This window comes from Solanum verrucosum, unplaced genomic scaffold, assembly GCF_900185275.1.
Source record: "Solanum verrucosum unplaced genomic scaffold, falcon-dt-bn FXZP01000180.1, whole genome shotgun sequence".
Taxonomy (NCBI): domain Eukaryota; kingdom Viridiplantae; phylum Streptophyta; class Magnoliopsida; order Solanales; family Solanaceae; genus Solanum; species Solanum verrucosum.
In genome coordinates this window covers 1,688,292-1,714,423 of record NW_026020402.1, presented here as the reverse complement: position 1 = coordinate 1,714,423, position 26,132 = coordinate 1,688,292, and the positions used below count along the sequence as shown (strand labels likewise).

Sequence of the window (26,132 nt, the reverse complement as noted above, 5' to 3'; positions counted from 1 at the left end):
TTTGCCAAGTTTTACCTACCTTAATTCAATTGGAAATGTCATGTAGAAATTATTGATGAATGGATTAATGAATCTTACATTAGTGAAGGGTGAGAAATTTAGACAATTTTTCTCCCTTCGTTTTAACTTTTGGTCGAGGTTAGTCAGGTTCAAAATTTAATTTGACAAATTAACTGGATACTTTAGTAAATACTACATTTTATTAGTCTACGTCACTATGTATTGCTGATAAACAAATTTCGGTCCACATGAATTTAAGTACTATGAAGGAATTAAATCCGAATCAAATTAAAAGAGTTTGAATAGGTTCGCGTAGATTTAATTGAAAAAAGAAGTTTAGTTAGACGGTAGGCACCACATAAAAATATTAAAGTGAGATATGATGAGGATTTAACACAATAAGGGTGAATAAGACTTTCTTGAGAGTACAAAGACAAATATGATCCTAAAATTAGATGAAAATGGTAAATATGTTGAAGACACAGTGATTTAAAGCCACAAGTTTTTTTAAGAATACAATGACAAATATGTTACAAAAAAATATATAACGAAGAAGAAATATACTTATTTGCGAGAATATAAGAACAAATATGACACTTTTCTATATGTATAATATCTTTTCCTCCATCTCAAATTATTTATCATAATTCTCTTTTATACATTCTTAATGAAATATATTAATTAAGATTTTAAAAAATATATTTTATTTTCTATTTGTATTTTAATTATCATAATATCACTCCATAAATAAAGTGTTGTAATCTTTAAAAATAACATCAATATTGATAAATTGGAAAAAATAATTTTAAAATTTTAAAAATAAAAAATTATTTATAAAATTACAAAATATAATTTGAGACGGGAAAGTACAATGGTCAGAGGATGAATATAGTTGGCTTCGAAAGAGAAGGAAAAGTTAACATGAAATAGGAAAGTAAATGATTGCGGAGTTGGCAGCAAAGAATGGAACACTTTAAGCTACGAAAGGCAGCCAAATATTACGAATTACAACACCAATTTCAATATTTTTTGTCATGTTATATACTTTATATTATTATCGTTTTTAAAAATTATTATACACACACGACAGATATAACTTTTTATTTTAAAAGAAATTTAAAAATAAAAGTTGGATATCTATAAATAAAATACATGAGATATCTTGCAATTAATTGCAAAATGAATATAGTAAATCATTATTTTGGCAAAATAACTCGCAAGTCAAAGAAAGCGTGAATCAGATATAGAAAACAAAGAAAATTTGAACATGCATTATTAAAAATCTCTTTTAACTGATATTTATTTTAAGAGGCATGTAAAAGAAAGAAAAAAAACTACAAATAAATAAAGGGAATAAAATAAAAGGTTGTTGAACTTGACATTGGGTCATTTAAGGCTTCAAATCATATTTTTAGAAATGACAACTAAAGCAAAAACCTCGTTGACCTTCTTTGCTTTTATCATTTTCCTTAATTTACATGAAACATAAATACACGGGACTAACATCATTTACGGCAATTTGAACAATTATTTGGTCATTGAAGGAATTATAAGATAAGAAGATTCTTAGCCAAAATGTTAATAATTCTAAAATTTAATAAACATAAGTTCTAAAAATAATATCATACAATATATGTGGTCCTGAAACGTATAGTCTATTATGTTACCTAAATGGTCCCTAAAACCTCGAGACTGATGACTTTTCCTTTCTAATATATCAACTCAATACAAGTGGATGAAACATCATGCTATGTTTGTATAATTGTAGAACAAATAATTTAGTGAGAGTAATAATACATAATAATTATATTGTAGGTGCTGTCGAAATATTAAAAAGTTGTACGAGAAATCTAACAAACATGGCCAGAGATCTATTAAACTGGATGAAAAATGCCAGAGATGTAAGTTAAATGTTGCTTGTTTTCTTTACCAAATTCATGCAACTATGTGTATTTGCTTTGTCAAACTCATGAATTAAAAGGGAAAGAGGGTTAGGGGGGACCAATATAATGCCCATGCATATATATGATGATGATCAAGAAATTAAAACAATCAAAGTATTTATGAATGTCCAATTCCTACCTAACACACCCTTTTTTTCATATGTGGAGTACGTACGTCTAGTAGAAAATTGAAGGCATGGTAAGTATATATTCCTCACTTCCGATTCGAAGGTTATGGGTTTGAGTCACCAAAAAGAGTAAAAGTTCGAACTTCGAAGGTTATGAATTCGAGTCACCAAAAGAGCAAAAAGAGTGGGAGCTCTAAGGAAGGGTAAAAAAAACTTGAGAACTTGTTTCATATGGACATACATAGTGACAATATAGATAAATATAAAAGAATAACACACAAAAACAATCCATAAAATTCAACATATTACAATCTGGGGCAGGTCCAATGTTATGGTACGGGAGCTATCTGAAGGTAATATCTTTGATGTAGAGCTTGTGTAGAAATTTACTAAAATTGCATTTAATAATATATATGAACTCATAATTTTAAAAATGTAATAGATTTATTGCTAAAAACCTTTAAAATGTTGAATTTATAACATTTAAATGTTGAATGTGCTTTTACTCATAGTGCAAATTTCAAGCAAAAAAGTTTCAATGAACACTCCTTTGAACAAAAGTGACTCTAGCCCTATTCATGCATAATGCATTAGGTTGTTTGTATTAGTAGTGAGTAGTGACACTCAATGGGTTCGTTCAATAGATTTATGTGTCTAACTAAATATAAGCATACTTTTGTAGAAATAAAAGCCAATGTCTCATTACAATAATTTGGATATGCCATTAATTTTCATGTGTATGAAATCATATACCAAACTTATGTTATCTAGCTTTTAGAGAAAAAAAAAATTCACAAGAGATGTTCATTTTTTCACATAAAAACTCAAAAAATATATTTTCTTTTATTTAAATTGTAAGAGTGCAACAAATATTTCAGTATTTCCTTAGACTAATTTACACATCTATCAAAAAACGTGTAAATTTGACATAGCAATATTTTAGAGTTATAAAAGCACTGATTATTTTCGATTCTAAGTATATATGTATATATCATACTATCTATTCCACGAAGAACCATACTGACTGTGTGTCCAATTCTAAGGGTATATATATATATATCATATTATGTTCACATTTATTTCACGAAAGAGTATAGTGTTAAGTTCAATAATTCTCTACAGTTTATATTCCAATTAAGGCAAAAAATTGAAAATGAAAACATGATGTGTTACACCTTTCAATCTTCAACGAAGAACTACAATAAGAAAAATAATTTAAAATCTATCATGACTTATTGAATAACTTTATCTATCACATAGTACCTAATACAATGGATATATATTGAGCTTGGTTAATTGAATTATTGGGAACCCCAAAGTCTTGATGGTCCTTGATTACTAAATTTACTAGTCTAGTTTTCAAAACAGTGAATCTACTGCTGTAGTGGGGACTTGATTGTTACTAGTAGTACTGAAAAATAATAATTAAGAGGTCTAAAAACTTAATATTTCCCCTAGTCGTGACAAACCTTAATCTATTTAAGTTATAAATATTAACAATATTGCAAAGAAATTGATCTAAACTTATATAATTTGTCCTATTAAACAGATTACTTACAATTTTAAGAAGTTATCAGGACGTTAACACAACCTTAATTGGCAAAACTTGAATACGGATTAACGTAGATAACCTTGGTGTTAGTTAGGGTAACTTGCGGTATTCTCGTAGTTTAGGATCCAATTACTTAGATTTACGCTAGTTTGAAATATTACAAATTTTATCAGTTACATCTAGATATGTCCAAATACATCTATCTCGGATACATGAGGTTAAAATTAAGTGTAATTTGTTCTAGATACACTGTATCCAAGTGAATTCACATGTATACAATACATAGATAATTCCAGCTCGCCTGCCTCCCATCTCGCTCGTCACTCTCCTATCTCCCTCGTGTATCTGGTTTCCAAATACATGTATTTGTTGTGTATCTAGTGTTATTCGCATGAGTCTGGGATACATAGACAAATCTTGCTCACATCCCTCCTATTCTCGCTCGCCTCTAGCAAAAAACATATATCTAGGTGTATCTGACTTAAAATCTGGTATGCAATTATTAATAAGTAAGATAAAATATAATTATTTAAAACATTAGGAAAAATTAATAAATATGATTGAAATGTTTGTATAGTTAGGTAGTTTCTCCGTTAATTATTGAGTCTCTTGCCAAAGAATAGGCCCGTCAAGTAAAATAGCCCAACTCAAAGCTGGACCTTTGAGTTTATGAACCACGTTGATCGGGCTCGTTCTTTTGGGCACTATTTAAGTTTTAGTTATTGTTGGCAAACTATTTAAAACTTACTCACTACTTAAAAATAGGAATATTGACATGTAAATATAACTCCGATTAAGAATTGTCATATTTTCAACTCAATATTTTGTTTAGCAATTTTAGCCTAAAAATATTGGTAATCTCTATTCATATTTGTATCAGCATATGAAAGAACACTAGAATCTTTGTTTCCTCTAGATATGCCTAGTTGGCATTCTTAAATATAATAACATATCATTTACAATTCCATATTAGAAAGATGTAGATAGTTTATTTTCTTAAGAAGTGTACGGCCTCAAATTAATATATTATGTATACATTACGTGATAAATATTGTATGGTTTTGATATATACTTAAACAAGTACTCATTTGGTTTAACTATTAAAGTGCTGGGAATAAAAAGAAATGTAACAGTAATATCATATATTTTCTTACAATATGTATGTATAATTATAATTTCCTTACTTTATGTATGAACTATATTGTATGTATTCTTATCATTGTATATCAACTTGTATATTAAGGGTATTTGGTACTTGTCCTTCAGAGATTCAAGAAAAAGAAAATAACAAACGAAATCAGTGACAAGTTGTACACCGTCCAAAGGTTATTTCTAACAAGTACCTTACGAATCATACTTTTTATGTATTGTATATCAAATATGTATACGCATATATTCATGAATTTGATGACTGAATCATTCAAAAATTGCAGAGTAAATACAAAAAGTGATGACAATTGATATAAATAAAGGACATTGATTTTCACCACTCATATTAAGCTCATTATAAAAATAAAAAAAAGACTTTTTCTTACAAAATATTAATTTGTATATGTCAAACGTTGGTAATTGCCTCAAACATACATTATGGTAACTACATATTTAAGTCTGATGTATACATCACGTGTTATTAATGTACATAAGATTATGGGGGAATACATAAATAGACCCCTGAACTTGTTCGGTTTTTCCTCGCAGGTACCTCAATTACGTCACCTTCCTATTGAATCCTTGAACCACCCATAATTTGTACCTTTTAAACTCTATTGGCTGACATGGCACAAAACTTTAGCAAATATTTTTTGTTGGTTGTGCGCGTGAAATCCACCTTTCCCACGTGGAAAGTGCAACCAATCAAAATACTCAAACTGTTTAAATAATTTACACATCAGTCAACCTTGTCAAAATAAAAATCCAAATAAAACCTAGAAAATCAAAACATTTCAATAGTTCAACCCAAACAACTCTAAGAATGGATGCTTCAATAGTTTCTCTGTTGCTGCCCTTCTGAATTGATCTTGATCAAGACATAATCCTACCATGTCCTTAAAACTCTCTAAGAATTTCTTGTAATACTTGTTGTTTTTTGTTTTCTCATTATCAAAAAAATGAAATCGCTTTGTGACTTTAATAAACAAGGACTTTGAAGGAGGGCATTGTGATTTTCATGAACAAGGACTTTGAAGGAAAGAGATGAGACAGGGGAGGCTTTCCATGTGCTAATTCAAGAGTAGTAATACCGAAGGACCAATATCAGCCTTGAAATTGTACCATACATATGAATGTAGCCATTCAATATGGTGTTCCAGCCACACCCGTGAACATTACACACGAAGATAAGGAAGAAAATGACGACTTATAACTTGAAATTGGCTCTTGTTGTAGAAACTCCTAAATCAGCTAGCTATATAGTTTCATCAGAATCTATAAGAAAAATCGATGAAGAAGAGAGATACTTTGAGCAGCTCCAACTTAAAAATGACATTAAGAAAGAATAGAAAGAATTAAGAGAAAAGTGTGTGTGTGTGTGTGTGGGGGGGGGGGGGGGATTAGGGTTACATGGACAAAAGGGAAAGAAGACCGTAGTGGATTCCACATCAGCTATTTTAAATGGTCTTCACGCGCTTAAGCTGCGTGAGAACACTTTTGTGCCATGTCAGCCAATAGTGTTTAAAAGGTACAAATTATGGGTGGTTCAGGGATTCAATAGGAAGGTGGCGTAGTTAAGGTGCCTGAGAGGAAGAATCAAACAAGTTCAGGGGCCTTCTTATGTATTCCGCCTAAGATTATTTTCTTTTGCTATCTGCTTCTGATGTATACATCATGTGTATAACAATGTACACAAGATTTTTTTTCTGCCATCTATTTCTAATTTATAGATCATGTATATAATATCATCTTGATAGTTCTGCATAAAAAAAAAGTAAATTTTAGGTTTAGCAAACATAAAAATCATATTAGCGCTTTGTAGCTACAATTTTCTCTCGCTTTATACAAACACAAACACAATTTATACATTTGTGTTTGTATAAAGTGAGAGAGGCGAGGAAGAGTGGTGAGCGAGAAAAGGGAGAGTGGTGACTGGTGAGCGAGATTTTTCTACGGATTAGAATTAAATAAAACTGTGGTTATAACATATATTTTAAATTAATAGTTTGCTATTTTATACAATTTTCCCTAAAGAAAAACATCATTTCAGCTAAACAAAGTGATATACATATTTATAAAATTTATGATATACAACATCCCTCCTATATATCCAGAAGAAAAGTAATATTGTAGTAACTTTTAAAGCTTACTATATTTGTATATAATGTGATAACGTTATGCTATACATAATATGATAGACGCATTGAATTTTTCTTCACTATACACTCTGTATATCTCAATATGCAACGCTTATTGAAGTCAACAAGGAATTGCAAAAAAAAAAAGAGGAAAAAAAGGGAGAAGATAAAGAAATGAATTTCCATAGCATTCAATGAAGAATATAAACGCAAAAAAGCCACTTGTAGTTTGCAATAAACAAGAAAAGGAATATCTGCTTCACATGAGGCTTTTTCCGTGATTCCATTCAGTCTTTGGTACCCACATTGTAGTTTGATTATTTTGAATTTGTACTGTGTAGATCTCTCTTGATAGACCCACATATATATGTGGGGTGCATGTACACTCGTTAATTTTAAAAAAAAATTACATATATATATATATCTTGCAGAAACTAAATATAAGTAACAATGTTTATGAAAAACACAGAAGGGCACTTGATACCGCTGGTACAAGCCAAAGCATCAACTCACGCAGCCAGGATTCATTCAGTAGAGAACCCATCTTGACCATTGAGCAATCACACTCAAAAAAGTTAAAGGCTACATCTTAAACTCTTATAATAAAGTAAAGTTCTAGTATTAGCTTAGAGCTCATATTTAATCTATATATTTGTATTTAATATTTTCAATATTGTTCAAGCCATTAGCAACCAATTGAATACGACATTATCCATTAATTGTTCTTGAAAATTTTGCTTACGCCTAAATTAAGATAAAATTGATGCACTAGAGTCTTCAAATCCTGGATTCGCCTTAGCCCAAGCTAAAATTCAAAGGAATGAACAATCTCATCCACGGTTGTTGCTACACATGAGTTACAATCATAGTTTGAAATAGTCCTTTGAATAACACAGGAAAAAACTTGCATATTAAAATATCTGCGGAAGAATCTCTGAGACTAATATTATCTCCATTGTCAATTTTCTGATAAAGATATTTTAGTAGGGCACAGCAACTATAATCACATTTTATATTATAACACAACAAGAAACATAATTTTACATATATTTCTTGTAATAAAAAAAAAATCTTAAAACTTTTTTCCCCACAAAAGCAATTGTGAACTCCACTTGAAGTGAAGGAACGCTACAATTTTGATAAGAGGAGAGCCAACAAAGATAACTGCTCTGTGGCTCTACCTTTCAAATTTCTGTAACGTAACAACTTTATTTCCCATTCTTCTGAATTCTCTTCTTCCAAAATCCGACGATGGCATCTATCTCGCCGTCGGGACTCTCCCTCCGCCGCAGCTCCGCCGCTTTCCACCACCAGCTCCCTTGTCTGCTCTTATCTCTGCCATGCCACAAAGTTGCTAGTTTCGCTAAATGTTTCCTCTCCGTACGCCTTTGGAATTCGCGCAAGCATTTTTCCGTTACCGCTAGCAACACTTTGACGGCCAATTCTATAGAGGTATGCCTCCTTATCCAAATCTTATATACCGGTTGAATTAAATGCTTAACCTTTATGCAAGGCAATTTTACTCTCTGGGTATGGTTGGGGCAAAATTCGAAGCTAAATTACTTTAGAGTTAAGGTTTCCTAAATTGCTAAAAGGATGGGTAGATTACAGTTACTCCCTCCATTTCAATTTGTTTGTGTATAGTTACTATTTCGACAATCAAAAGGATATTTTTTTACTTCAAGTACTTTCTAAATATTTTAAATTGTTAACTAATTTGACACATATGTGATATGTCTACCAAATGATAAGCTTATATACTTGTGGCAGCCAAGAAATGGTGTATATACAGTAGGTGATTTCATGACAAGAAAAGATGAACTACATGTGGTAAAACCATCAACATCTGTAGATGAAGGTATTTTAGTGCTCAATTTCAGTACTTGCTAGTAATTACTTATCCTCTTGTTAATTCCTGATACATGATTATTCCTGCAACAGCCTTGGAAATTTTGGTAGAACGCAGAATCACTGGTTTCCCTGTGGTTGATGACGACTGGAGATTGGTAAGTTCTGTTTTCTTCTAATGTAAGATGCATAATTCATTATAGATTTTACTGTATTAGATTGAAGTATCACTGACACGGCGGCTATGTTCCCTGCTTATGTAATATTCCCTTTTTGATATGTTTTAAACAAAATCCTACTTAAAAGCTAATTCTTTGAATATATTTCTGAAATGGTTTCCAACTATAAGTTTGGTCTTGATTTCATCCTCAACCTTTGAATTGTTTCACTTTGTAACATTTCAGTTTGGAAGGTCATATGAATGTAAAATTAAGGGCTCTTTTGTTGCGCTGTGTGTAAAGCACTTGACTGCTGGAAGGGTGTAAAAGAGAACTAAAACAAAACCTCGGAACAGGTACATAGAATGGAAAATAGGAAATAAAAATAAATTTGTCAAAACCAAAAAGGAGAGCAAACATCTTAGCTTCTTATTCATGGAGGGTGAGGGGAAACCGGGAAGGGCTTATGTAGGGATGTTGGGCAGATGCTAGGGATGTGGCTGTGGTTAGCAAGGAAGGGAAAGATATGTGGGCATGGGGGAAGAGATGTGGGCAATGGGGTTAGAGGTTGGTGGGGGTAGGTATCGAGTGACTTTCACGTTACATAGGAAAATCACTTTTGAATTCACTACAGTTAAAAGGGAACAGAAACAAAACCAATTAAAAGGGAGATCTTTCTAAAAAAGGAAATGTAGTAAATTGACTACTAAAAGGAAGTGATTGAAGACTGTTTCAAGAATTATTCCTTATTTCTCATTCATTTCATAAAAATAAATATTATTATATCAAAGTGTTAGGAACAATTTTTATTTTTTTTTATGACAAGGGAAACCCGCAGCCGCTACCCTTTGGGTGCGCACAGGGTAAAACCCCCGCTCCTATGCAATAGCTCGCAAACCACATAGGAGAAACTTTAAGTCCTCTGCAATATCTATCTTGTCGAAAATAAAGGTCTTTAATGATACATGTGGAACATTAAAGTTAGATAGATTGCAATGCTAGAAGTCTATAATGATGCATGCCAGTCAAGAACTCGCATGTCCAAAATATGAAAGTAACGAAAATGAGAATGTTGAGATGAATGTGTGGGCATATAGGAGAGATAAAATTTAGAATGAGATATAGGGGACAAGGTGGGAGTGACCTCTGTGGTGGACAAGATGCCGGGGGTGAGGTTGAGATGGTTCGGGTATGTGAAACGGAGACGCCCAGATGTCCTAATGAGGAGGTCCTAGTGAGGAGATATGAGAGGTTGCTATTGTAAGTATGAGGAGATGTAAAGGTATGGCAAAGAAGTATTGAAGAGAGGTGATAAAACAAGACATGACATATCTACAAGTTACCGAGAATATGATTCTAGCTAGGAGGATGTGGAGGTTGAGGATTTGGGTAGAAGGTTAATGGGTAGTCAAGAGTTGTATAATTTCTCTTTTCAGTATCATTATTATTACTCTTTTACTATCTTATTCTTCGATTTATTATTACATGTTGTTTCCTTCGCTCTGGCCTTTTACCCCGGTTACCGTTTTATTTGTTGTTGCTGCTATTCTTTTCTTCAGTATTTTCTAATTGGCTTCTTTACTATTGTATTCCCTTTCATACTGTTTTTGATATGCTTTACTTGAGCCAGGGGTCTATCTGAAACAACTTCTCTACCCTCACAAGGTAGGGATAAGGCTGCATACACATCACTCTCCCTAGATGCTACTTGTGGAATTACACTGAATTTGTTGTTGTTGTTGTTGTAGAATACGATAATATAGGGCATAGTCTTTGTCATTTAAGAACTCATGCTTTACTCAGATGGGGACCTTTAGGCAAAAGCTTAAAACAGAGCATTGCATATTAACAAATAAGAGAATGTTATTTTCTTCATATGTCTATTGGAAATTCTCATAGTTGGTGATATGATAACATACTAGTTAAAGCTAAATCATCTTAGTTCTGATACCTTGATGTTTTTCTTTGTTTGTTACAATTTACAGCTTTTCGTAAGTAGATTTGTTTTTGTTGCATACCACCATCTCAAAAGTGTTGAAGAGCTACTTATCTTACCACCATGATAAATGATCTTCACTCATGTTTAATGTTTTCTTTTCTTTCTGCGTTTCTATTGGACCTTGGTGTAGATAGACTTGATCAAAGAAGTTTCTATTCTTTGGTTTGATTTCCAACGATCTTCTGAAAGTGATGACATTAATGATTCCGTCTTTGTCATTTACTTTCTTTTCTTTGTCAGTGTTGCATTGTAGTTTTATTGATCAATAGTCATGATGTCTATTCAAATGAATTAGTCCAAGAAACAGAAGTTTGTAAATTTCTTTTCATTTTCCATAAAATATTTTCTATAGAAGTTTGAATATTATTTCTGAATCTTTTGCAGTTCTTCAAACTCTTTCCATTTCCCATAAAATACTTCTTTGATCATACATAAATTGGAATGCTTTTGTCAACAAAACATGAAGTATAAAGCAGTAATATTCTCCTGGCAATATAAGGCAATGAACTTTTCACTCTTTTATTCTTGATTGGTGATTTCTAAATTATTTGATGGCACGTGAATAGGAATATCTTCTTTATCTATCACTTTTAGTAATTTTACTTTCTAGGGACTGAATTTTTGGTAGATTCCAAGTATGTTCTGGAGTTAAGTATTTTGAGTGCTCATCAAAATTTAAGAAAATTATTTAGTTAATCGAACATGTCGCTGGCAGTACAACAAATATGAAACTAAGAGTGCTTATGTTGCGCTCCTATTTATGCTTGTGTGTATCATATGGATATAATCATATACATTAGATTAAGATATTAAGTTCAAAGTTATTTCTTAATAAAATGCTCGTCAAGTATTATGATATTTCAAAGATATTTCACTCCAAAGCTTGAAGTTCTCTTCTGCTGCAGGTTGGTCTTGTTTCTGATTATGATCTATTGGCTCTGGACTCTGTATCAGGTATAACTTTTAGTTCTGATGCTAGAACGATATTGTTTGGAGTTAGAAGAGAAGATTCATTGGTTTTAGGCATCCCTTTCGACCAGACATGGAACCTTTTGGTATCTGTGTTGGTCGCTTTTTTCTGCCATAAGGGAAATTGGAACTGATTGCCTATAGCTTATTATATCCTTCTGAAGACTGATCATAGTGTTTTAAGTTGGATTCTAAAGTTGTCCATTATTTGGGAGTCCTCGTACTCCTGCCAAAGCATTATCTCCAGAGGAGAATAAAGTGCATCTCTTGCCCTTTTTCTTAGGTACAGGAGGAGCTGATGCAAACATGTTCCCCGAAGTGGGCAGCAACTGGAAAGTAAGCATATTTTGTTTAGTTGCTAGATTATCTCTTGGATGCTTGTTGACCATCTAATTTTCTAGTTCCTTGCATACAATTTTTTTTATCAGTGCGAAACCCCAAATTAAAAATATTTCTACTTATAGGAAGGTACAAATAATCTTAATTTTTGCATAGAAAGCTATTAACATTAGCCTTGTAGTCATTTTCAGAGATGAGGATACTTCATCTAATAATTATGAAGACCCTGAGAACAAATTAACTGGGGAGAGAACAACTTTTATCGTTAAATCTTTGACATGCTTAATTATTGATATCATAAGTGGTATAGTTGTCCCCTAAAGAGGATCTAGCCTCCAATGTATAGGAACTCAAAAGAAAGTGATTGATGACCAAGATTGTGGACAACCTCATGATTGTTTTACTTCTCCAACTCTTCATGTAACCTGCTGCACTATTTGTAGTGGTTCTATTTATAAACAGGACTTAAAGAGTTTAGACCTTTACTCTTCCAAGAAACTTCATATGGACAAAAGTACTGATCACGAGTTTTTTAAATCATTAACAAGTATAGTGTTTAGTGATCAACTGTTCCTTCCTTTTCTCTGTGAGTAAATGTGGAAGCTAATCATTAGCTTCTATCAATTATGCTGGGATGACATTGGATTCCAGTTGTAGGAACGATAGAACCAGCTTTGTGAGCCGGATATTTACTATGAACATATTGATAGAACGTAATTGTTTCTTGTTTTTGCAATTGCTTATAACTAAGTGCAAACCAAGAGCATCAGTAAAGATCACTTAAGTGTTCGAGTTAGTATTTGGAGAATTTCCAGTTTCACTTGGACAAGCATTTTGAGGAAGCCATCCTTAAGCTGTTGGGAATTTGGCACCTGGGAATAGATTTGGATGGGTTCATGGGTCAAGCAACATGTTATAATCAGATCTGTTCTTATACCCGGTGAATAGAAATGCTAGCCGCTAGGTCAATGATTAGTTAGGTTTGAGCTATCAATCGAATTTAAACCAAACTTCCACAATATGCAAATTCAGCCAATCTGATCCTGTTACACAAATCTATAACAAGTTGCATTTTTTCCTTCTCAAAGAAAGCATCCAGACAAATTATTTTATAGTTTGAGAGATAAAAGGCATTGCAAAGAGAGGGGGAAAAGGCCAAATGAAAACCGTGGACTTGAACAATTTACAGGCATTTTCATTTACTTTAATAGCAAGTGAAAGTTGCATTGGACACTACACTGCGGCACAAATCTTAATAACATTGTGTTATACTCCGTCTGATTGCACAAGCTACTAAAAACAAACCTTTAATTAATTGATCAAGAAAAGAACATAGGAAATGCATCCTGCAAAAACAGGCAACACAGACTGCTTGTGTGAGTCTGTAGAGCCTACAGGGCATTGTTTGAGGTGGCTTTTGAACCACAACGATTATGTATTTTTAAGTGATATGGTTTTGGATTTCATCGTACTTAGCATGGCATGTTTCTAACTAGATATTCCTTCCAATGCTGAACCATCCGTCGTTCTCCTTATCAATTAGTAGACTTCTTATTTCCACGTTACTTTAGGAAACTTTTGGAACAGTTGAATGCATTTACTTTTTCCATGCTGAACTAGTGCAGGTGGCAGTGTTTGTGTTAATTATCATCTGCATTACTCTAATACTTGCACACATGGTTACCTGATTACCTTCCTCAACTCGAGGACATTTTCTTTGCTGTATGTCGGAGCTATGAAAACGCACTTAATTGTGTATGGAAAACCAAAATTGTTGTGACCCCACAAACAAAGCTATTGACGTTCTGACACATCCAACTTGACTTGTAAATGCAGACATTCAATGAGGTTCAAAAGTTGATAAGTAAGACCAAGGGGAAAGTGGTTGGTGATTTGATGACACCTGCTCCACTAGTAGTTAGGGAGTCTACCAATCTCGAGGATGCAGCAAGGTAGTATCATTTATTCTTAATCTGCGTTCTTCCTTTAGCCAATTTTATGTTTCTATTGCATAGTAGGACGAGGCAGCAAACAGTTTTATCTCATTTGTACTTGTCTAATTTGTCAGACTTCTGCTCAAAACAAAATATCGCCGGCTTCCTGTTGTAGATAGTGATGGAAAGCTGGTAAGATTCAGAGACTTAGCTTTTGTGCATATGTACTTCTCTACCTTGTGATATGCTAAATAGTGAATTGTCATATAATGAAGGTGGGAATAATAACAAGGGGAAATGTTGTGAGAGCTGCCCTTCATATAAAACGGATCATGGAAATGGAAGGCCAACAGTAATCAATTGGGATTCAGCAGTAAACGTGCATAGATGCAGTTCAGTTGGAGAAACATAGAATCATTCGTTCTTCATTTCCCTAAGAGGAGGGGTGACATAAGACAGTCAAACTTACATTAGCAGGATTTGCCAACTAGTCGAACCTAGGATATTTATGTAAAAGTTTAGAAGATGAAAATGAACCTTCCTCAATGTGCAAGATATACATAGTTTATTTTGTAGTTAATACAGTTCCACGGCTCCATGAAAAATATTTGCGAGTCAAAACTCGTCACAGCCAGGTATGAGCCACAGAAGAACATATCATTTGTTTGTAATTGGAAGGAGTTTTATTTTAGGTGGACATTGAAAAGGAGGCTTCTTTGAATTAGGGAGCTAAACACTTTTTGATTGGATAAAATGTTTTGCTTGCGTTTTTCATTTTTGGGGAAGGTCCACATATTTGGTCACTCAGCAGCCAAAGTATATTTATAGCCGCTAGCCAATATACATACATTATTCACTAGTTATACACATATTATACATCTTCCGTCTATTGAAGAAATTTCACTTCATTCTTTATATCTATATATATGTTGAACCCGTTCGTGGATGGGCTACATTGTTTCCACTATACTTCAACAACTCACAGTAAATATCTATAGTCAAATCAATGAATGCATGATTATGTTTATTGGACTCCTTGTATTGTGTGAGCTCTCTATTTTTATCAAATCCCTATATCTTGGTGAAAACAAAATTGAATTTGATCGCAGTGTAGTGTTGCCAACTATTCGAATTTTGAAGAATCTATTTGTCATATTGTGAAGTACCATGTATACATTCAGTTATACATGTTGCATAGTAATAGATATACATATTGTAAAGCACTATACAAACTTTCGAATTTACATATTGTGAAGAATCAATGTCAATAAGATATCTACAATATGTATATCTATCGAAAGTTGAGATACAAACCGATTCAACAGAAATTGGAATACCACCGGATTCAATTATGTATATCATATCAAAATCTCAAAAATTAAACAGGACGAAAAGCACTAGCCCACATAGACATACTTTGAAGAGAAAATAACAAGACAATGGGTCTGGAAAAAGTTTGGACCATTAGAAAGAACCCCACAACTTTTTAGTACTAAATTTTGGTTGTAGAGCACATGTTTTGAAGTGGACAAGCATATAACACTCTATATCATGCTTTTATGTCCAACAAGTAAAATCTTACACCTTGTATGTCCGTCCACTAATTGGAGCAGCAAGGGTTAAAATGAAAAAGTGATAAATGCCCCCTTTTTTTTTCGTGATGTTTCACGCCAATTTATACATATCTCAGCTAATTCCATGAAATATTTTCCGTGGTAAATACTTTATTTTACAAAACATGGAATATTTTTAGACAACTTTTATTCGTCAAAAGGACTAATATTTGTCGAGACGGGAGTAAGCTTGTTAACTAATTTTACCTTTGGTTTTTAAAATACAAGGTAAGTTGTGAGTATTTACAATTATTTGGCTCAAAATGGAATCAGTAGGCAGTTGATTCGTCTCCTTCAAAGGTAAATCTTATGAGTTTCTTTTTTATAAAAAAGAATAGAGGTAACGTGAGAATTAGAGATGGAATACACAAGGCAAAGCGACTTGCTGCTTGTAAATTAGTTACCAAATACCTTTCTCCTTCTCTCCTCACCACCTTTCTCTGTCTTCCAACTACTCTTTTTATCCAAATATGATAAAATACATATATCTCTAAGTTGGCCAAATCAGACGTAAACATTTAAATTTGTATAAAGTTGAACATATAGACACGTACATTCTATGTGACATGATACAAATCAGTCGAATGTATCTCATGTGAATTGGCACGTAGGACACGTGTGTCTACTTGTTCAACTTTATATAAATTTAAGTGTCTACTTATGAGTAATAAAAGTTGAAAAATATAAATATCAGTTAATATTAAGTTAAAAGAGCATGTTTATATATTATGCTGAAATCATATACTAGCCATTATAGTCAATAGGAAAGTGTAACAAGTCAAATTCACTGTGCCAATAAGAGTTTGCTTTACGTCTGCTCTAATCCAATATTGGCGCGACTCTAATTTCTTCATTCAAAAAAACATGATAGCCTGCAGTTTGCTTTAGTTGCAATGCATTTAAAATTTTAAGTTAGAAGCTCTCAAAAATTATTGCTTCATCTAAAATAAATTTTATTTCCCGTATTATCATTTAATTTTATCCGTTTTATAGCTAAGGCTCGAAATATTTTTTTGCCAAATTAAAGTAATTAAACATTACTAGCTATAAATAAAATCATTAAACTTTTGTTTTGTCATATTAAAATAACTGAACTAAGTGTGAATTGCTAGTAAAATACAAATGATCAAGAGGATAAATTTCCTGCTTAGAAAATACAAATGATAGAAAACAAAAATATTCACCTTGTAGAAATGTCAAAACACCCATATAAAACAAAAGACATTACAGAGACGGAGCCAGGATTAAGAGTTTGAAGGTTCTACTATGCCATCAATCAACTTTTTTAGGGGGGTCACAAGTTAATATACATATATATTTATTTAATTTTCTAATACAAATACAGAATCCACAGGAAAGCTACTGGATTCATCCAAACCCACGAACCCCCACTTAACTCCGCCTCTAAAAGACAGATTATACCTTTCTTGACCTTTTGGTTAAGATTAAGTGTAGTATTTGTTTTTATCAATGACTCATCGGCTCATACGATATTAACTCCTTATATCAATACTGTTCAAATTGTGTTTGTCATATAAAACTACATACACTAATACTATCATGCCAATCCTCATGTCCATATTTCTTTAAAGCTCAGCTCCCTTCCCTAACTAAAGCCCATTCTACTTTGCATAAATTTCTGACTCAATCTTTTCACAAAAAAATAAATATATATATATATCATTTTGATCATCCTAACAAGGACACAAAGATGAAGAACAATATTGGCAATAACACAAAACTCATACTCTTACATCCTTATATCCAGAAACAAGGAACCTCGTATCGTTTATGGGTTCTTGCATTTATTTCATTCCTCACTATTGCATTCCTCCTTACTCTTATTTACACTAGAGAATCCTTCACCACATCCTCTGTCGTCGCGGTCTCTTCCATAACTGCTTCAACTAATCCTCCATTATCAAAAGCAGTTGTAAGGGCTCTTACACATTATGCATCAAATTCCAACAACACTGAACGTATGTCGTATACAGATATTAAACAAATTGCTGATGTTCTCCGACAATGTCAACAGCCTTGTAATCTCCTTGTTTTCGGCCTTACACACGAGACACTTCTATGGAAAGCGTTGAATCACAATGGCAGAACAGTTTTCATTGACGAAAATAGATATTACGCTGCTTACATTGAGGAGAAATATCCTGAAATTGAAGCTTACGACGTGCAGTATACAACAAAATTGAGCGAAATGAAAGAGTTGATTGCTGCAGTGAAGGAACAAATACGGAATGAGTGTAAGCCGGTGCAGAATTTGTTGTTTTCGGAGTGTAAACTCGGGATAAATGATCTTCCTAACCAATTCTATGAGGTGAATTGGGATGTTATTTTGGTTGATGGACCAAGAGGGTACTGGCCAGAGGCACCCGGTAGAATGTCAGCTATTTTTACGGCTGGAGTACTGGCGCGGAGCAAGAAGTGTGGCAATCCGAAAACACATGTTTTTGTGCATGATTTTAATCAAAAAGTGGATAGAATTACAAGTGAAGAGTTCTTATGTAAAGAGAATTTGGTGAATTCGAAGGATATGTTGGGACATTTCGTTATAGGAAGAATGGATCCCAACAGCTATACGTTCTGTCGCAACCATATATAATTTGGTACCAGTAGCAACTTCTTCTTGGTCCCAACATCAATGTATTAATTGTGTCATAAGGTGATTTTCATAATTTAAAGATGTGTGGAATTTTGAATTTATTATGCTAGAGGAAAGGAGGGAGGGTCCAGTGTTCAGGGGACAGGTACAAAAATTAAATAACTCTCTTTCTATTTTTCTTTCTGGCTTTGCTTAATGAATTCTCCTTTAAATGATAATGCAACTACTTCTGTCAAAGTCTATGCACATTTACTGCAGCTAGTTGTATACAGAACTAAGTATTTTTCTTTTATCGAATGTATTTTATGAAATGTTACGTTGTCTCATATATAACTGTCCGGAGATATGAGGTTAAATTCTGTGCTTAGTATTAGTCATGGCTATGGATTCGATGATCTAATAAAATAATAGTACTATAGTTCTAGAGAAATTAACAATATCTAATCAAAGACTACAATGGAAGTGTGGTGAATCAAGAACAGACAATAAATGTAGTTATTATGAACGCTTTATTCTGTCTCCTCTTATTTTCTCAGGTATCAGCAAGCTTTGAAAATTCATACTCAGAGAAGTAGATAGAAGTTGAATACACAGTATGGCTGCTAAATTAAAGCATTAAATGTTTTAATGCATTAACTTTGTTGCCTTGAAATTATGAAAACATGTCCAGATGGGATGAGTATTCCATAATATGGACGATCTCTTTTGTCATTATTATTTATTTGCAGTTATGATGCCATCATGGAAGATGAAATCTAATGCTCGAATTGAATTTCTAAAATTCCCTTTTGATCTAAATTCAGGAATTCATGTCTTTATGTACAAGATTACTTCCTAATTCTTTTTATCTGATGCTTGTTCTCTGCAAAAACGAAATCACGGATAAAGAGCAGATGATCCTAATTCCTAAAGAGTAAAGATCATGTTATTTTCTTAATCTAATTGACGCAACAGCTTGCTCCAAAAGACTGAAGCTTAATTATACTCATTACTTACAAATTCAATACATAAAACAAGTAAATATAAGTCAACAGTGTTGTAACATACATTGCTATTATAATTATGAAAATTATAAATGGTGGATAAATCAGTGGTGAGGTTTCTTGAGGGCAGCATAAGTAGTCGAACGAGTCCTTGCATCGCCGGTATGAGAAGAACTCTTCCTAGAAGAGAAGTCATGAATCTTACAAGGTACATAGCTTAGTGACTTCATGTCCCGGCAATTTCTCTTTTGCAAAAAGAAAGTTTCGCATTCCTCCGGCTTTCTCTGGTTCTCAAGATCAATAATGCAATTCATGCCAATATCAAGTACATTCTCCTTTACCAACTTCCGACATTCCGGTCCAATCTGTGTGAAATAGTTGTATTTCAAAGTGAGTTCCTCCAAGCTACTGATCTTGCACAATGTTTCCGGCACTTCCCCATACAATTGATTGTAAGACAGATCCATCACTTCCATTTGCTCAAGGCACCCGAAAGATTGCGGGATCGGACCTGTTAATTTATTCTTACTAGCATCAAATACAGATGCCAATTTCAACATGCCTATCTCATAAGGCAAGCAACCAGTAAGTTGATTATTGAAGAAGAGAACCTCAAGGAGGTTTCCCTTGGCATGACCAATGCTTTTGGGGATTTCACCAATGAATTTATTGTTGGCTAATGTAAGATACAGGGCAGCAGTACGGCCTAAATTTTCTGGGATTTTCCCGGAAAAACAATTGTTGTTGAGAAAAAGAATATCAAGGTCCAGTGTGAATACTTGAGGGTTTACTGGACCTTTTATCTGGTTGAATCTGAGATCCAAATAAGTTAACCTGGTGGCACCAAGAACAGCTTTTGGAAAAAAACCAACATATTTGTTGTTGCTCAAATCAAGTTCGAAAAGATTAGGAATACTCTGGGTCGATATATTATTGGGTATTTCTCCAGTGAAGTTGTTAGAGTTGGAATGGAAGATTTCCAGAGTGGGGATTCCATTAATGAAATCTTTCAGAGACAGAGGATTTCCCTTAAAGTTTCTACCATTGAAATTGACAGCAACCACTTTGTTATTGTTGCAAATGAAACCTATATACTTGGTTGGGTCTTTGCAAATGTCCTTGCCTACCCATGTTTTTGTAATGCCAGAGGGGTCACTAGTTATTGTCTTCCTAAATCTTTGAATGACACTTATGGCTGATGCTAGTAGATAATTGGGGTTGGGTGGGGGTGGGGGTGGAGATAGTTTGGGAGGATTTGGAATTATTGGGGGTGGTGGTGGTGGGGGTGACATGGGAGGGGGACAAAGTGGCTCAGGAGGAGGAGGTGGGGGCATGGGAGGGGGACAAAGTGGTTCTGGAGGAGGGGGAGGAAGAGGGCAAAGTGGTTCTTGTGGAGGAGGAGAATATGAATATGGAGGATAAGCAGGAGCAATGGGAGGGACATCTCCTCCTCCACCAATTATGACTTCTATGGCTTCTCTGCCATTTTTGACAGATGAAGTTAAGGCATTTACATGGAAGAATGAGGAGATAAAGAAGATGAGTATTACTAATAATTGAGCTGTTGAAATAAAGTTTCTTGCACTCATGTTTTGCTACTCTTCTTTTGAAGGGACAGGGGAAGATGTTATTAGCTTATATAACCATAAAAAGTTCCTACTGAGACTGCTATGATCATCCCCTGCCAGTAGGAAAGTTATCCAATAATGGTGTTGATATTTTAATGTTAAATGAGTATCAGCAGCCATATTGATTTAACATAAAGTCATTTTGCAGCCAGTAGGAAAGTTAATAGCATAATAAAAACAGGTAATATATATATTAATAAAGAGCACTAAATTTTTTATGGATATTAATTAGTTATTTGTCATTAGATACAACATCGTTATAGACTTGAAAGAGATTTACAAAGAGTGTTAATTGCTACTAAAAATACATATTCAGTGGCAATTAAGTTACTTTTTTGATATAGTAATAATATTCTTTTTTTCATCATTTTGTTGACTAATTTCATATTTAGGACTCTTAAGTGCTCTTTGTCTCATTCCTGTCCTTACAAGATATATAGAGATTATTTTTAATTGATCCTTGCCAAATTTCCTCCTTTTATTAATGTATATATATGCAATTTAATTTTTCGAAGAAGATATATCTTCGCGTGGCCTTGTTGGTAGTTGTACTAGTCTATTTATTATTTGCAAAGGAGGTAGATTAATATTGTAAGGCCCCAAGAATTTCTGGCAATTTGCAAACTATAGTGTCGGCAGTACTAAAAGATAACCTGTGACCGGTTGGATGAAAAGTTTCCCACTTATTAAAGGCATTGGCTTGCTATAGGTCCCAACAAATGTCATTATACATACAAAATACAAAAAACTCCAATTCTCGGAGACTTCAGGTTGACTAGTCATCACCTACTGTTTGGTCTCAATAATCGGTTTGAGTTATACTCCCTCCGTCCCTATTTACTTGTTCATATTTCCTTTTTTAGTTGTCCCTATTTAGTTGTCCATTTTGACAAATCAAGAAAGGACAACAAATTTTTTCCTATTATACCCTTATTTACACTTCTTGAAAATTGTAAAAGTGTATGTTGTTTCCCTCCAATTTATTTCACTTTAATTCAAATAAGTGGTTGTAATTTTGAAGTGAAAAGTTGTCATAAGGGTAAAATTGTAACTTCACTGTGCTAATCATTGTTGCCTTAATTTGTGTGCCATTTCAAAAGTGGACAACTAAAAAGGGACGGAGGGAGTATATATATTAATAAATAAGAATCAAATATAAATTAATTTATGTGTTGTTTAATATATGCATGGATTAGTATATTAGATTATACATATGTCCCACTTATTAAAGGCATTGGCTTGCTATAGGTCCCAACAAATGTCATTATACATACAAAATACAAAAAACTCCAATTCTCGGAGACTTCAGGTTGACTAGTCAGTCATCACCTACTGTTTGGTCTATATATTAATAAATAAGAATCAAATATAAATTAATTTATGTGTTGTTTAATATATGCATGGATTAGTATATTATACATATGTATTAATTATTTTACTTTCTATATATTCTATATAAAATAATACATCACTTCTCTCATAACATATGCATGTCTTGGTTATGGGGGTTTCTGAATTATCAACCAAACATTGTCAATTTTATGCATGAATTAACATATTTTTATTTACCTATCAAACATCGTATAAGTTATACGAAAATTAATACTTTGGTGAATAACTTGTTTCTTATCCAACTACCAAGTGATCCTTTAAGGAATTACTTCGAAAGCCGAATAAAGGGAGTTGATTCAAAAGCTAAATAGATTTTTCTTTTATTGTAGTTTTATGTGTTTTAAATATATAGAATTATCAGTTTTTGTGACTTATAATATTTCCTTTTAAGTAGGTTTTTAAATATGTAACTAATTTATTTGGAAAAACTTAAAAATTTTATGTTCTAATTTATGATCAAAAGTAAAAAGATTAACTCTCAAAATCATACAAATTAAAATATAAATTAAAACATGGGGAATATTTCTTCAACTTGTAACCCAAAAGAAAAAAGAAGACGAAGCAAATACTACTCCGCAAATATATGACAATTATGTCAAAAGATACACTTGTCATTGTGAATAAGACTTTTTCGGGGGGGGGGGGGGGGGGGGGTCGAATACTACTCCGCAAATATATGACAATTATGCCAAAAAATACGCAAATATATTGTTTTCTCTCTACTTTTGTCAAGCTAGTCAATTCAACTTCCTCAAGTAAAAAGAAAAAAAAAAAGGTGTTCCAATTTGGAGGGGCCTCTTTTTTAAAAAAAAATTATTTTATATATAGTAATAATTTTTTCTTTTAGAAAAAGAAAATACTATTGAGGAAGTACTACTTATTAAAAAGTATATATTTTTCATATAAAAAGAAACAATTATTAGAAGAAGTTTTACGCCGCCGGAGTAAGGATTAAATTGATTGATGATATTATCCATTGAAAAGAATTATTAGAAGAAATTGATTATAAAAAGAATTAACAATTCCATTCAAAGAGATAGAAGAATAAGCTTCATAAGAAAATAAATTAATTTATTTTTAAATTGTAAGGCCTCCATTTGATTTTTATTTAGATTGTGCTTGAAACATCACTTGATCACGGGTCAAAATCGTATTTGAGAGAGTGCACTTGTCCCTCATTACTTATGCAAAGTGTTGAGATCGAAATGACAAAGCATAATATCAAAGCTAACAAAATAAACCTTGAAAGATGATAAATCTTAAACAAAAGAAAAATATATCAAAAGAGAATATTATTATATGGTTTGGTCAATTGTTACCTATGAGAAAACTTACATAAATTAAGAAACTATAAAAACTAGCAAAAAGAATGATCTTCCCTAATTAACATTTCTTATAATAACTACATTGTGAATAATAATGCATTACAATATAAAAAAAAGATTCTCAATTTGAAGAAGTCCAAATCTGTTATCGTCCTACAAGACGATTCGATTTCATTAAGTAAAACACAATTTATATATAATAGTCTCCAATTACTTCACTTAATTAAAGCCCAAAAGTATTATTTTAAAACATATTGTTCTTTGACAAATTATAAAACAAAAACAATGAGAGCTGAATTTTAACATGATATATATTTCAAGCAAAAGAGGTAATGATCATGAGTTAAAATATGAGTAATAAGATTCCGGATGATAAATAGCAAAAAGTATTAGCACTTGCATCATGTGGCCAAAAAAACGTTGGGAGAATTTTGGAGTGATAATGATATGGCATCAAATGATGACTTATAAGAACATGGGTAGTGGGCTTGGATATTAAAGTGACAACAACTTCTTAAAGGACCATTTAATATCAAACTAATTCTATATTAATGATAGTCGTCACAACAATAATAACATAATCCGTGTAATTCTCCAAGATTTTTTCACTTGTCTGAACCATTATAATCTTGCTTTCCTCGTCTTGTCCACCACAGAGGCCGGTGCCATACCCACTTTGTCCTAAATAGCTTTGTTCCTGATCCTATCTCTCCTAATATACCTACATATTTATCTAAACATCCTCATTTCATCTACTCTCATATTTTGAATGTATGAAAATTTTGACCGATCAACAACACTTCGCTCATACACGAAGGTTACCTTTTAGGCGTGATAACACATTTTTACCACACAATTCGCAAGAAGTGAACTTCCATTTGATTCATAGCTATATTAAACTATATTTTTAAATTTATATGTGCCACTTCAATTTAACAAATTAACTATTTTTTGCTTTCGGATTTAGCAAGATGAAGAAACATTTAGGGATCGTTCAGTAGGTCGCATTTTAAAAAATAGTCCATGTATTATGTATGGTATTATTAGGGCCCGTTTGGCCATGCGATATGGTATCATGATATGGAATCATGATATGATATCATAATATGGAATTATGAGATGAAATTGAAGTTTTGTTTGGACATGCGATATAAAATTTTTGTGTTGTATATTTTCTCATAAACATAAGGATCTCATAAGTTGTAAAACTATTAAAATAGCCTCAATTGTTTATTCAATCTTACCAAATAAACAAAATATTATAAAATCGCATAATAAATTATTACAAAGCTATTTGTTCTCCACTTAAGTAACTCTTTCATCTAACTTTAATTCATCAAACTTTAATTGAATAAAAAAATTGAACATAAATTGTAGTGTACTAGTCTTTAATATTACTCAACAATCGGTTGGTGTGAGTTAAAGTGATTATATGTTGGTGAGAATAATAAATTTTATGTCGGAATAATACATTTTAAAATTTTATGATGTCATTATAAATTTTATTTACATATAAAATAAATGGTTAGTAGATATAAATGTAGGGTTGTTTTAACAAAATATAAACTTGTGGATCAATTTTTGTATTAAAAGTATCTCAAATCATGATATGGAATTCTCATATCATGGTTTTTGGAGAAAATGAAATCACATCTCATGATATGGAATCATGAGATGGAATCAATGTAAAATCGCATGTCCAAACGCTGATTCCATATCGTGATATGGTATCTCATGGCCAAACGCCTACTTAGTACTATGTTTGGTAGAAATTTGAGCCTATGTATAATACATCCTACAAGGTATTATAGGATGTATTACTAATACCTTCCATTTGGAGGTATTAGTAATACATAAGATATAATTCCATGGGATAAGTCTATGTAAAGATAAAAATATCCCTCAAATCATTTTAATTATTTTGTTTATTTTCTTGATTTTATGTTTTATATTTGTACTAGTAAATTTATTTAAATAAATTAGCTTACCAATTATTTAGAGAGAGTTGTTTGTTACTAAATAAATTCAATACAAATTTGAAATGTGAGTTATTTAACATTTACTAATTAAAAAGGCAAATATATCATTACATGACGTTTGCGATCTTAATTGAATTGATTATATATGTATGTGGAGGGTGGGGTGGGGGAGGGGGGTTAATCTAACTATTTGTATTTTGAACAATTTAAGAAATTACATGCATATTAAAACTAATATACCTTGACAATTTTTATGTGTAAATGTTGATGGTTTTTATTCAATTTTACCATTGTTGACCGTCTTTTCAATTTTAAAAGTAGATGGTTTATCTTTTTTAAATTGAAAATTGACATTTTGTGAGTGATCAACTTATTAAGATGACAATTATTTATCCTCAAATAATTCAGGTGAAAAAAATAGGAAACATGACAACAAAATTG

The 26,132-nt window shown here is 32.4% G+C and overlaps 4 protein-coding genes and 1 pseudogene across 4 annotated transcripts in view; 4 read left to right on the top strand and 1 right to left on the bottom strand.

Moving 5' to 3' along the window:
• LOC125840269 (uncharacterized protein At2g23090-like) overlaps positions 1-26,132 on the top strand; it is a 376,400-nt gene that overhangs the window by 37,926 nt on the left and 312,342 nt on the right. The gene's annotated exons all lie outside the window — the stretch shown is intronic.
• On the top strand, positions 7,998-14,728 carry LOC125840262 (CBS domain-containing protein CBSX1, chloroplastic-like). The gene is made up of 8 exons (XM_049519238.1): positions 7,998-8,362; positions 8,681-8,768; positions 8,852-8,916; positions 11,821-11,869; positions 12,168-12,220; positions 14,060-14,175; positions 14,292-14,349; positions 14,433-14,728. Exons 1-8 carry the CDS (start codon positions 8,162-8,164, stop codon positions 14,511-14,513), a joined length of 711 nt encoding a protein of 236 aa, XP_049375195.1. The 5' UTR covers positions 7,998-8,161; the 3' UTR covers positions 14,514-14,728.
• On the top strand, positions 17,189-17,288 carry LOC125840274 (U2 spliceosomal RNA; annotated as a pseudogene).
• LOC125840255 (protein IRX15-LIKE-like) lies at positions 17,464-18,492 on the top strand. The gene has a single exon (XM_049519228.1). It carries the CDS (start codon positions 17,482-17,484, stop codon positions 18,382-18,384), a length of 903 nt encoding a protein of 300 aa, XP_049375185.1. The 5' UTR covers positions 17,464-17,481; the 3' UTR covers positions 18,385-18,492.
• Positions 19,354-20,956, bottom strand: LOC125840117 (uncharacterized protein At4g06744-like). Its single transcript, XM_049519090.1, has one exon. The coding sequence runs from the start codon at positions 20,954-20,956 to the stop codon at positions 19,472-19,474; it is 1,485 nt and encodes a 494-aa protein (XP_049375047.1). The 3' UTR covers positions 19,354-19,471.